General features: G+C 48.3%; 1 protein-coding gene across 1 annotated transcript; it reads left to right on the top strand.

The window, feature by feature from the left end:
* The first annotated feature begins 2604 nt into the window (after positions 1 to 2604).
* LOC147662940 (uncharacterized) lies at positions 2605 to 13689 on the top strand. The gene is made up of 3 exons (XM_086950781.1): positions 2605 to 2749; positions 10853 to 10954; positions 12961 to 13689. Exons 1-3 carry the CDS (start codon positions 2698 to 2700, stop codon positions 13161 to 13163), a joined length of 357 nt encoding a protein of 118 aa, XP_086806907.1. The 5' UTR covers positions 2605 to 2697; the 3' UTR covers positions 13164 to 13689.
* Positions 13690 to 13932: the final 243 nt, after the last annotated feature.

Below are 13932 nucleotides of genomic sequence, written 5' to 3' on the forward strand. Positions count from 1 at the left end.
TTTATATAGCGCAAATCACCAAGCAGTTTCTAAGCGCTTGCTTAGGGAACCCGTCCTGGTATTCCCCTGTGAGATAACCCTGGCAGGGTATCCACTAGGTGAAAGCCAGGCATCCCGCCGCGAGGGGCCGTTGTGGAGATTAAGCAAGCTATTGCCCAGAGTCGCAGAGTGTGAACCCGTGAATAGAGTAGGCACCGGAGCGAGAATTGTCAAGTCCATGGACATTTTAGGACTCAAGACCCCGCCGAGCCGGGAATTGAACCCTGGTCCCGGGCTGACCTCTGCTTCCAGGTCTGCCTCCTCTAACCAGTGAGCCACACTTCTTCATCTTTGCAATGAACGAAAGTGTGTTGTGTGCGTTCAAAAAGAAGGAGACAACGTTTTTACTAGCCACAGTTAAAATGTGTAGTTTGTGGAAGTTCGCCTCTTTCCTGTGACGCATTCACCTGCTTTAACTAAGCATACGTGATTCTTGCCCCCCTGCCCCCTCCCGGGGCAAATGAACATCCGTCCATCCATTCACTCGTCCATCCGTTCACTCATCTATCCACCCTTTCACTCCATCCATCCAGTCTTTCACTGGGGGCTTTAGGTGGGCCGGGTCTTGCAGGTGCTCAGCACTGCCAGTTCTAAAAAGCAGGTGCCGAAACGGCTCTCTTTCGAGCTCTGCATTCTTGCCTTCTCCCTCAGGGTGGAAAAAAGATCTGAACTCTATAGCAGTACCAGCAGTACCAGCAGAACCAGCAGTACTGCCTTTGAGGTAGATTCAAAGAGACTCGGTATTGTTCTTTTCGAGCCTCATCATTTCAGAATGGAAGTATTTTCAATATTATATGCAAGTTGCAACAAAGCCATAGTTGTTGCTTACCTATCTTATGCAACTAACAGCCCTTGACAAGCCCTAGCTTGTTGTAGGTAATCTTACTTTTTGTATTATGTCTGGATGCAATCAGACGCAGCAAAATGCCAGTCGGGCAGCACACTATGCTCTGCACAGATTTTTAGCCTACGTGTTTTAAGTGCCCTTAACTGCATCGGCCACGCCTCTAGGAGAAACCCCCCCCCCCCCCCCGCCCCGTTTTTCGATCCCTGCTTTCACTCATCCACCCTTCCTCCAACTCATAAATTCACCATTCTCCGGCACAGAAGCAACCGAAATCATGGAAGTCAGGCATGATGCACACAGCCGGGAAACGAGGTTCTAGTGCTTGTTGTTTGCAGTGTTATATAGCGTAAACTCAAACCGAAGCTTTTGGGCGCTGTATACGAGGAGCAATAACATTCCAACGGGCGCTTTTTTTTTTTTGGCATGGGGAAATTTAAGCGATTTGCCCAGGGTCTCAGGATTTAGAGCCGACCCGAGGCCTTGTGTCTGGCTCGCCAGTTCCATTAAACTGCTCCATGGGCAGCGCAGCCCATGGGTAGGGAGTTTCATCCCCAGGGCTTCACACTTACAGTGTAGCGCTGCGAGGCCTACGAGAGAGGGCCCCCAGCGCCGGGCTTCGCAGCACTGGACAATGGCTCCAAGGCCCAGGGAAGGGGGCACACATCTGGACTTTGTAGCATGATCCCGCGATGAATGATTGAAAGGGTGGATGTTCGGGTGAATGAGTGAAAGAATCGATGAATGAGTGAAAGAATGGATGGATGAGTGAAAGAATGGATGCATGAGTGAAATGGAGGGCGGCTGGGCGGAAGGATGGGGAATGACTGAAACGGTGGCTGGATGGATGAGTTAAAAGTTGGATGGATGAATAAGTGAGTGACAGAATGAGTGAAAGGGTGCATGGATGGGTCGATGGATTAGTGGAAGGATGGATGACTGAGAGAAAGGGTCGGCAGATGGATGAATGAGTGAAAAGGAGGATGGATGGAGTAAAAGGGTAGATGGAGGGGTGATTGAAAGAATGGATGACTGGGTGGATGAGTGAAAGGGCGGACGGATATGTGGAATGATGGATGAATGGGTGAGTCTGGAGATGGATGGATATAGCTGCCCATCCGCAGCGGTCGAAGCGCCTTGGGACCCTCCGGGTATGTAGTGCGCTATATAAATGCCTATACATACATCTCACCCCTATTCAATAGTCCGGGACCGTTAGTCCCATTGCAGACCCACGCAATGACCCATGTGCAGATGTTTTCGGTTGTAGCCCGTCCCACAGCTGTATAATACCCATGAGTGTAGCGCGATAAAAACCGGCTTCAATACACAAGAGAAGCGCTAATAACGAATACATGATAAACATTTAAAAATAACTGACGTTTAACGAAAATTTAAAAACATCAAGTGTAGAAAATCATAGCGATCGCGAGCGAATAAACCACGTTTAAACAGATAGAGTAAAACAAGAAAATGATTAAATTGATAACGGGTTCAATATGCACAAAAGTGGACATCAACAGATAATGTATCAAAAAAATCGACAAGCGAGCGCAGCACCCCAAATAGCGAAACAGCCCCATGAAATAAACTGGAATAAACGTAGAAGCCTGAACGCCCTGTGCAGGTGACTTGTTAAACCGCACACTGCGTCACTCACGGAATCAATCACAGGCACGCACAGGAGAGGGGGAGGGGAGGGTTCCCACCGGGGCGGTCGGTTTATAAGCAGGTCCTGCCCCACCCCGTTTCATTGTTACCCGTCGTTCTGCTGCCTCCGCTTGCACACGGTCCTCGTTCCAGCTCCTAGAAGCATGAAGGCTTTCATCAGCGCCGCGTTCCTCCTGCTCTGCAGCCTGGCCCTGGGTAAGGACGAGACTTAATGAAGCGCCTTTGTAGATGTATCCCTTGTTGTACACTGTGTATGCGTAAAGAAAGATGCGCCCTCGCCGCCAATGTAGGTAAATTCCGAACAATTGGGAGCATTTTGGGGAGGGGGGAGGGGGGGGAGGTAGTCGTGGGAATCGCTTCACTCTAGATTATTTTTCTCAGAGTGTCTGCAGTAATTTTTCCTTTTATATTACTGCCAGTTAAAGGCGGCGTACCTGCCAGGACACCACGGGGGGCATATTTTTGTGTGATGTATGCGGTCTTCCTTTCCTTCTAATCGACTCTAGACACGCGTTGGGAATTCACGGGGGTACCCAAAACGGCTGAGTCCCCGCTGGGTGTCAGCGGGATAGCCTTTCCAGTCTGGGTCTTTACTTTTAAAATATTATGTTTGGATATAGCGTTGGCGACCCACACCTCATCTCGCAGCACTGTAAATAACGACTTGTTAAATAAGCTTTTTAGGACTGGACCTGCGGCGAGGCAGTGGATTACTATAAGCCCGAAGGGTGTGGTCGCATCTGAGATGCCTTCACTAAAGGGTGTGACGTACTTTTTTTTTTTTTTTTTTTTTTTTTTGAGACTATTGATATAGCGCTTCATTGTGACCCGTATTTAGGCGTTTGAGCAATCGATGTTGTTGGTGAATGTGACGTATTGGGGCAGAAAAGGCTTGCTGCCGCGCCTCTCGGCGCAGGCTGAGGCCAAGGAGAGCGCCATGTGCGATCTACGGCGGATTCCTTTGTCTGCCTAAGGGCTGCGAGAATGAAAAGACTCGGACAGCAGTAACACTCCCCTGGGGTACGCGCAATACCGCTTGATCACCCCACCCCTGGGTGGGGCGCCTGCCGCCAGATGAATGTCATTTCTGAAGCGAATGTGCTGTCCAACAGCCCCCCCTCCCGGATCACCCGTTTTTAAATGGTAGATTGCAGCTGATCCCCGCTCTGTATTTTTGTTTAATTTGGGACCGCTTCCGTTACCTCCTGGGAAGAACATTTCCAAAGTGATCTGCATTAAAACACGCGTTGGAATTATGTTTAATTTCTAGTACCTTTCATAAATAAACTGTGTAAACATTGGGGGAGGGGGGCAGTGAAATTGATTCCGCGGCGGATTCGAGGTTTACTATTAAATTTTGCATTTGTTGCACTGATCTGTGGAATTTAACAAATTACCTTTCTAGCTCAGAGCAAAAAAATGCTCCTAGAAAGTGCGGCACCTGCCTTTTGCCCCCCTCCCCCCTCCCTCTGATGATATTGCTCAAGAGTAGGGTCCCTGCTGTGTGACTGACATTCGAGATCCCATCTGCAAGCCCTGATTCTCACCCCCTCCCCGAAAACGGACAGTTTCTGCCAGACTCGGGTGACCAGAATTTCGGAATGGAAGGGGGGTGGGGGGTGGATAGACCTATAAATTGGACTGTTTTTGGTTAGGGCTGGTTCAAGGTAGTAATAGGACCACACTAACAATATTTAGGGTGCATGTTTGTCAGGGTCGCAACTAGACCAAAACCTTGGGGTGGGGAGGGGTCCTAACACTTCCAGCCAGGACTGGCTCAAGCACTGGTCGCAAACGGCGCTCCAGTTTTTGGGGCGCCTCCTTCTGTGAATTCCCTCACCACCACTTGCCAACAATAGACCTCATCTCTCTATCGCACCTTTCTGACACACATTTCATTTTTTCATAGCGCTAATCGTAGTTTACGTGCACTCAGTAGTGTGATCTGCAGGCTACACGGTCTTTGTACACTCTGCGCTGTGGGGGTGGCAGGAGTGGCCATGTGAGTGCACGGTGAGCAGTGCAACAGTGTGAGTGTAGAATAAGAGGAGTGACTGCAGGGGGAGTTGCCCCTCCAGAATGAGTAAATGGCTTATTGGCCGGGTGATATTTGTATTCGTGCTGCAGTTTAGTTGCGTCCTCAACAGTGCTATGTCTAAGATGTATTGCGACACTGTCTGTAATCTGTGACCAGTGCTCTAGCGATTTGTATGTGGGCTGTGCATCGTGTTGTCTATAAGAGGTGCCCTGAAATGGTCCCATGATGCTTGTTTCTGGTCCAGAGAGGACCTGACCTGGCAGTTCGGGGCTGGACTGTTACCACAAGGAACAGGGTGAAGACTGATTTGCATATGGCTGGGTCCAAACTGGGGTGGGGTGGTGAGCAAAAGAATGATGGATTTAACCCAGATCCTTGTGACTGGGGGTGAATGTTTGCATTGTCCAGCATTCCGGCCATCAACTGTTTCTTTTGCATGTGTCTGTAAAAGGTGCATCAGGACGCTCTGAGTTCTTAAAGACCTAGCACGGCGGTCCCTGCTCTGCACACTTGTCTGGAATCCGAGGGGGGGGGGGGGGTCTCTCTAAAATGGTGTCTAACTCATTCAGGGGATTGTAAGCTCACTACTCTCCTGTGAGGGTCTCGGGGGGGGGGGGGGGGGGAGAGGGCTTGTGGATCTGCTTAGCTGAAGAGCCAGGTCCTGAGGGTGTTCAGGGAGGGGGCACGACTGATGGTAGCTCGTTCCATGTTTTGGCTGCAATATGGGAGAAGGATCTTCCACCTGCTCTGTTGATGCATTGAGTTTCAGCCAGCACGAGGTTGGCGGATCGGAGGTTTATGTGGAAGTTGATTCTGTCAGTGACGTATTTTGGGCTGTAATTGTGAAGGCATTTGTAGGTATGGGTGAGGACTTTTAAGGTGACCCTTTTATCCATGGTGAACCAGTGCAGTCTACGTGGGTGTTGGCTGGTGTGTTCATACCTGGGGTGGCCTAGGACCAGTATGGTGGCGGTTTTGTAGATAGTCTGTGGTGGGGCTTAGTTGATGCCAGCGTAGAGGGTGTTTCCTAAGTCCCGTCTGCTGGTGATGAGTGCGTGAGTGACTGCCTTTCTTGACTCAGAGGGGATTCATTTGAAGGTCTTGCCGAGGATGCAGAGTGTGTTGAAGCAGCTGGAGGTGACTGCATTGACCTGTCAGTTCATGGTGAGCGATGCGCCGAGAACGATGCTGAGGTTTTTGGTGTGGTCTGTTGGGTCGGTGGGCTTCAGGGGGCAGTTGGCCACCAGGTGTTCCACGCCGAGGGGGTGGTTCCCAGAATGAGGACTTCTGCATATAATTATGGACATGGCTGTAGTTTGTTATTTGCAGGCTAAATAAACATTAGTGAGGCCGATGCGCTCTGCAGAGAGGCCAAGGATTGGATGACCACATGCATTCTGAGGCCCTTTATGAACCACTCACTAGCACTGTGAAAAATTCAGCCTCCACTCCAGTGCTCTTCATCATATCCCGTTCAACAATGAATTTCACATCGCAAGAGTGATCTGCTACATACAAATAAACGTCCTGAAGGAAATTAACACTTTTAGAGATCAAAGTCTCGGTCAAAGCTTCCGCAGGATGGAATTCACTTCCACGCAGTCTGCGTCTGGAACCCTGTCACGCTCTCTTTCGAAAAAAACTTAAAACCCTCCTGTTCCCCAAATAGTTTTTCCCCTCTCCCCCCTCTCTTGGTCTCCACAGATTTATAGCGCGGGGATGCCTACGGGTCACCAGGCGCTTTACAAATCGCAAAATAAATAAATAAATAAATAACGCAAGATTAAGTGAAAGTGAAACTGTGTAGTAAATCCCTGACGTGGATTACTTTAATAGCAAAAGTTATAACGGGTTTAAATCGCTCAAAGTTAAGGCCCTGAAATTTGGACCCGATAGGGACCCGTTGCAGTGTTTAATGGATCCGGCCCACTTAAAGCCCTGTCGTGTGGTAAACTGTGTAGCTCCTAACAGTGAGGCACCTGCCCTTATATGTGTAACCCTTAGTGGTGAGACGTACTTATGATAAAATGCACATCTTGGCAGCGAGATGCCTGCCCTTATAATTCAATATGTATCCCCCAGCAATGTTTCGTGCATATACAGCGTTTGACACTACTACGTCCTTAGAATCCGTTTTTTTTTTATCGGTGCTGGTCGGTCCAATTGTTTAGTTCGTGTGTATGCACTACTGCTGACCGCCGGTCCTGCTTCAAATTCTTACTATTTTCATGTACCTTTTTTGTGGGTCTTTCAGCCACAATCTTTATTGGCACACTTTAAAAATATATATATTTTAATTCCCATTATAATACGGGTAATCCACCACGTTGAACTGAAATAAAAAACGGCCCGCTGAGGAGTACTCCAAATTTCCATCACGTGTGAATAACAAACCAGCTTTACTGTGGAACAATCTTTGCCACAAATATACTCCTTAATCATGACGTGAAGCATGCATTAAATAGCTGCTTAAGTGTTTTATATTTACATAAAGTTGTTTGCTCTGCATTTAGGTCTGCCTCTTCGCTCCGAAATTTTCTTACAGATCTACCGCTTTACATAACCCCTAAATTAACTATCTAAGCTTTCCGCGCCATCTAGTGGCAACGTGCGGCAATGCTCGGTGTTGAGCTGGCAGTCGGTGGTACTGCTGCTGTGAATGTGCGTCATGCGCTTTCAAACTCAATCCTTCAAACACTCCACCCAACCCTTTACAGCGAGGTGGAGATGAGGGATGCACTTGGAGCAGGGTTGGATTGGGATTAAAAATGGGCCCGGACATGCCAAACAGTGGCCCACATTTGCATATTGCCTTTCCGCAAAACACTGCTTTGGCAAAATAGAGGTGGGAGGTGAAAAATAAACCCCGATTAGTTTACACTGGAGGAGTACCAAGCTGAACCTCCGACTGTTTGGATGTCTTGCAAGGACAATCTACGTCCTCACACCGGATGTACTTGTCTCTTTGGACGCGTCTTGCAAGTTTGACTAACTTGAGTGGGCCTACCTATTTGAAACATTGGACCACGATATGTGCACTGGTAGAAATTAAACTTCTCTGATCCTCGACCAGTTTAAAATTCTATGGAGAATACTCCACTTCTCTGCACATAGGGACCTAGACGGGGCTGGCCAGTCGCCTTAGTAATGGAACTACTAGCATCTTGGGTATGGGGAGCCGTACTCTAGTCTGTGGAGAGTCTTGGGCTGGGCTGAGAAGATCATTGTACTCTGACTATCTTGCTATGTCTTGCATCCAGAACTTTCCATTGACCGATTAATGCAAGTTATACATATATTTGATAAATGTAGCATTTTTTGTAATAATTGGTCAAAAATCGGTCCTAGCACCTCATGGCATGGAGCTGTGCCTTGTCACTACAGGGTAACCTCTAATCTCAAAACTGATTTTGATATTCAGGTACTTACATTGCCCACTCCTGAGGCATTTTCTTGGGGGAACCTATGATGTATTGGAAATTCAGGAGAGATGCTGAGCTCTGGAAAGCATTACCATTCTGTTGGGATGGGTGAGACTGTTTTAAAGTGAACATATTAAGTAAATTCCTGTATATTTCCTAGTATACACCATATATAATTCCAGATGCTTCTTCCAGTGTGTAGATTGTGCATTACGATAACGCCTCAAACTTACAATCCTGGATGATTGCCTTGGCCAAAAGTACCAATGGGGGATACAGGGGAGGGATTGCCTTCCCAAATTTCCATTTGTGGTATTGGGCTGCCCAACTGGTAGTAGTTAATGACTGGGTGTACACACATTTACATGAACCTTCAATGAGATGGTGACAGGGCACCTTGGGTCCTGTAGGCCTTGACAGGAGATCGCACTGGCTAACGTGTATCAAAATGATACTCCAGGTGTGGGATAAGGTTCGCGGACAGATGGGATTTACTTTAACGGGCACCTACCCACTGTGGCACTCTGGCCATTTACCAGAATGGGCTTATCCTGCTTTCAACAGTGGGCCCTGATTAGGATTAGCACCCTGGGCGATCTGTAGGTACCCCAGGGATCAACCCTCAGCCCCACGCTCTTCATCTGCATAGCCCTCCTTGCCACCATCGTCAGACAGCAGGGGTTAACATCGTATCCTACAACACCCAACTCATCCTCTCATGAAGAATCCCGAGGACACCAGATTCTTTTTCCAGGAAGAAATGCCGAACGTGCCAGCCTGGATGAAGGACAGCTGCCTTAAGGTCAACTCAGAGAAAACCACTGTCCTCCTTCTCGAACCTTCCTCCACCTCCTGGGGCAACACCTGGTGTCCCCCGGCCCTCAGGAGCCCGCCCACCCACCCCTACATACCATGCTTCTTCTGCATCATACTTGACTCCTCCCTCCTTTATGAACCGCCAGATCAATGCCGTCTCCTCCACCAGCTTCAATTGCCTTTGCATCCTCTGTGACCTTCAAATGGATTCCCCCCACCCCACTGTAAAAGGACTGTCACCCACACTCATAACCAGCAGATTGGACTACAGCGACGCCGGAATCAACAAAACTCTCCTACAGACTCCAAACTATCCAGAACACTGCAGCCGGACTCGTCCTCGGACACCATGCCACGAGCACTTGACAACACCTACGAGGCCTCCACTGGCTCCCAGTCAGAGTCTCGTTCAAACTCCTCATCCAAGCATACAAATCACTCCATCGGACCTAATTACCTCAACAAAAGACTATCCTTAGTACCCAAGAGGAACCTGCGCTCCGCTGACCTCTCCCTGGCAGAGGTTCTCTGTATTCGCAGAAAGAACCAGCAGGAGAGCTTACTCCTACACCACAGCCAAAACCTGGAACTAGCTCAATGTGACAATCGGACACTCACACCCTGCACACGTTCAGGAAGCACCTCGAGACCTGGCTCTTCAACTGACCCGGAGCCGCTAGCTCCCCTCCCCCTCTTCTTTTCCCCCCCACCCCCAGCACCTTGAAACTCTCACGGGTGAGTAGCGCACTTTATAAACCCCTGACTGGGTGGGCACGACCATGAAGGAATTTGCAGTGCACGGGGACTGTTACATCTCTGAGGGAGAGGTGTTGAGGTACCTGTGCCTCTGGCATGCCTTGGGTAAGGATATCCCGAAGGCAGCCCAGATACCCAAGGCCAGTCGATTAGAGGATTGACTACATATATAGGAAGGTAGCAACAATATGCCGGATGGCTTGGGGGGATGGGGGGGATGCTATGGGAACGGGACAGTAGCAAACTCTCGGACCGGGGAGGCGAATGAGTTCCTCATGGATCCAAGAGAGTTGGCAATTAAGACTGGGTTCTGCCTCGCGTAGTTAAAAATAAATTCTGTGTAGAACCTATGATGCCAGAATGCTGCTGACTGCAGTTGACAGGGCTGATTGTCAGAAGTACCCTTATGTTGTGGGCACATCTAGGCACACTGTGTGCCACACCTTCCAGACATATATTGGAGGGTGGTGCAGACCATGGAGATGGTAACATGCCTAATGCTGTTCCCAGAAGGGAACCTCTGCATCCTGGGGGGAGGGGGTATAGGGGGCACCCCAAAGGTACCAACACCTGATTATAAACTTGGGTATAGTGTTGGCACAATGTAACTTGGAACAACCGAGGAGCTTCGACATTACCACAAATGGAATGATGGTGCTCAAACTTACGTTATTTTATGGCACATAAAAGTTGCATACGAAGGAAGAGCGTGCACTCCTAAATGCTGGAATGTATGAGGTGCATGCACAGATTACCATGGACTACTTTAGCCCTTGTCAATAAACACCACTCCTTTGGACTGCATTTTCCTGGGCAGATACCATGGAGTGGGGGAGCTATAGGTTGTTATTACAATGTGTGATTGTCTTGTTAAATATATACCACCCTGTTCAATGGGCTCTATGCCTCATTCAACCAGTTGTACCACGGTTTGTTTCTTACTGCTCAATTAAGCTAATTCAAAACAAATCTTGGAACTGCAAACTTTGAAGAAATGTCTCGTTATGTAGATTTTATAGTGTGAACACTACCTAAAGTCATTGGAGCACTTTACACATGCACAAGTTATGTGACCTAGTGTGTGGAATGTGATTTGCCCAGAATCACAAGATGTTAAGTGACCCAGAGAGACTAATTTAGAACCCAATTCCAAAGGCGGCAGCTCCGGTCCATTACGCCGCACTGTATTTGATCCTACAATTGTCTTGTCCAACTGAAATGCTGTTCACTGCTTCGTGGTTTCTAATCTTTCCTTTCATTTTCCAGGTGAGGGGCTGGAGTGCAAGCAGTGCGACTATCCATGTCTGATCACCACCACTACCACCTGTGGCCTCCTCCAGACGTGCGACACGCGCACAGCCACTAAAGGTAAGTGACGGAAGCCTAGCAACCCGGGTGGCTGGAATTGCACCTTTTTATAGTTACGGTCAGTGGGTGGGACTTTATGGGGCATATTGCCACCAGAATGTCACTTTTTTTGACATTCTGATGTCGCTAACCCCATTGTCGTATTTTCAAGGCCGCATTAAGCCACTTAATGCGGCCTTGTAAATAATGCCCCTTTTCACACTTCACTTTGCATGGGGGGGTTCCGCTGCAACACCCATTGCTTTGACACAGCGCCATATTTACAAGGCTGGTGTAAATGCGTGGCAACGCCAAAAATAAGTCTAGGGAAAAATCTGGTAAACTAGCGAAATGAGGAGAAATTATTTCCTCTTCGTTTTTGCTGATTCTATGATGGAGCAAATCGCCATTGGTGACTGTTCACATGCAGGTAGTTATCCCTTCCTGCACAAACCATTTCCATGAACGCAGGCACCCTTGCGCTATGGTGCCTGTGTTGGTGCTAGGCTGCTAAATTTAGTGCCAGTGGTAGAGGAAATGCGCCATATTGTAAATATGGCACATCCCTGCGTTTTCATAATGTCCTAGTGCGGCGTTGCCAACTGTAGCTGAACACTGCGTTCTGTCATTCTGTTGTGAGTATGCCTCTTGGTTTATAACAGAAGTCAGAGGTGTAAATGTAGGAACTCCATTTACGGATTCTAGTACACATGGGCGCTATATAAATTGAAATTAACATAACATAACCTAACATGGCTGCGACTCTGGTCTCCCAGAGCATGTGCGGTCTCTGGTGGGTGGCATCCCTCCAGCATGCTGTGGGGTGCTCAACCTGCTGATTGTCTGCTCGGCTCTGACAGCCGAGACATGACTTGCTTGTGGTTGTATGGTGTGGCTCGATTAGATGCTGGTATCTTTCACTCTCATGCAGCTCTGGCCCTCCAGAGTATTCCCCCCCCGCTAGACAATGTGGTTCAAGGTCTTTGCTCCCTCTTCTGATATTTAGTTTACTTTCTGGGTTGGCCTGAGATCCAGATGGCTCTCGCCACAGTGCCTGGATACACTCACAGGTGACTAGTAGCGCTCTACAAATGGACTGAAATCAAATGGGTCGAAGGGCAACACCACTCTTTGGGCGATCGGAGAGTAATCCTAGGCAAGTAAGATATCTGGTCGAGGGTTCAAGAGGGCAAAAGAGTTTTGAAGCTCTGGCAATCGCCAAATTAAAATGTTTGGTACATTCCTAAGTAGTTGGAAGTGTTGGTGATTTTGCATTTACCTTGGAAATTCTGTTTCAGGAGGGCTCGACAGTCATGCCAGCCCCTCATCTTGGGAGCAAGAGGGTCCCTTGAAAAAATTAAAGGGTGTGGGGCCGGTGGCATTTAACACTAATCATCATGGTGGTCCCTTTTTCTTAACTCCATTTTCACTTTTTTTCACCCTTTTTCTCAACCCCTAAAATCTGAAAATGATTAAAATTACTAAAAATGCTGCGACCCGTATTGGAGTGCAGAGAAGCCTTTGGCAATGGTTGACTGGACATTTCTAATGACTATTTCTATATTGGAGTGTTTAACCGGTACCAATGAAGTGCTGCTTGTGCCCGGATGGCATTAACAAGTTTAAAATAAGAAGAAAATAATGAAGTAATACTAGCACAATTTGCTGCATAACACTGAGATTTGGCTTTTCTTGCTGCATAATTTACTCCATATTGGCGCATAATTTGACCCTCCCTACCGCATAATTCCAGTGGCCCGGCAAAAAGCTGTGTTCGTGCCAGCTTCTGGCAGGCAGAAACAACCCCCTCCCCCAATGACCATCTGATGGGGCTTTGGTCCAGTATATTGCTTGGGTAGGAAGGGTGTGACGGTAAGTGCCGTATGAGGTCACCATGAGCTTTAAAGTGGTGGCAACAAAGTGGGTACACCTCCTGCTTTCTTAACTTGCCATTCCCTGTCACTGTGATCTGACCCCCCCCCCCCCTCCCCCCTCCAGTCTGATTCTAACCCTTTCTCTTTCTGCAGGTGACATAAAGATGAAGGCCAAGGGGTGCCTGGATCCCACCAAGTGTCTTACAACAGAGACCAACACTGTTCTGGGACTGGAATACACAGTCACCCATTCCTGCTGTGTCGGTGACCTGTGCAACTCTGGCACTGCTGTCAAACTCTCCATGCTGGCTGGACTCGCTGCCCTCCTGCCGCTGGTGTTGCTGAAGCTCCTCTGAAGGATTATGATGACTTCTTGGCACTTTGAGATGAGACTAGGGCAGGGCTGGTTCGGGAGAATAGCTAATCCAGCTGGTGCCTTGAACGTGAACTACACTTAGCTTGTTTGTGACCTGAAATTTTTCGACTGTTAACAGTACCCCCCCCCCCCACCCCCCGATTATCTGTAGTTCATCTAATGGACCTTTTTCAGGAAGAAACCATCCTGACCTTTAAACGTGCCCTCAGAACCAGGACATGCCGGATGAAGTTAGCAGAGGGCGAGGTGCCCACCCTGCTCCGGTCACTCATTGAATCAGAGCAGGGTCAGCTGTCCTTTGAAGCAGCAATCTGTACCACTCACTGCTCCTCTGCCTTGATTGGTACCCCAGCACCCTCCTCCACTTGCTTGACTGCAGTGCCTTGCTTTGAGTTGCACATGTACTAATGTTAATGTTTGCAGCACATGTGGTGCTTAACATGCAGTCAAACAACTACTTGCTTTTTCCAAAATCTTTTTTTATAATAAAGATTTTATATCCCTTTTGTTTTTTTTATGGACACCCTAATTTACTGTGACCAGTCGATGAGGTTTACCTCTGGTGCTTACTTGGTTCTGTCGCTCTGAATTTTCTGTCCTCTTAAAAGTATTGCACCCCTGTTGGAGTTCAGGTATGCAATACTAGAGTACGTCTCTTGTTACAGCAATGGTGTGCACGAGGACTGGTGCGATCAGCAGCGTTGCAGCTAGGCAAAAAATTGCATGGGGCTTGGAGGCTGGGTGTGGGT

The sequence above is a fragment of the Lissotriton vulgaris genome, unplaced genomic scaffold (assembly GCF_964263255.1).
Source record: "Lissotriton vulgaris unplaced genomic scaffold, aLisVul1.2 SCAFFOLD_1989, whole genome shotgun sequence".
NCBI lineage: Eukaryota > Metazoa > Chordata > Amphibia > Caudata > Salamandridae > Lissotriton > Lissotriton vulgaris.

What these genes read in the sequence shown, in the direction of transcription:
- LOC147662940 (XM_086950781.1), top strand. Translation starts at nt 2,698, where the DNA reads ATGAAGGCTTTCATCAGCGCCGCGTTCCTCCTGCTCTGCAGCCTGGCC. An exon ending in GCTCTGCAGCCTGGCCCTGG is followed by an intron (nt 2,750 to 10,852) that starts GTAAGGACGAGA and finishes TTCATTTTCCAG; the next exon opens with GTGAGGGGCTGGAGTGCAAG. An exon ending in CACGCGCACAGCCACTAAAG is followed by an intron (nt 10,955 to 12,960) that starts GTAAGTGACGGA and finishes CTCTTTCTGCAG; the next exon opens with GTGACATAAAGATGAAGGCC.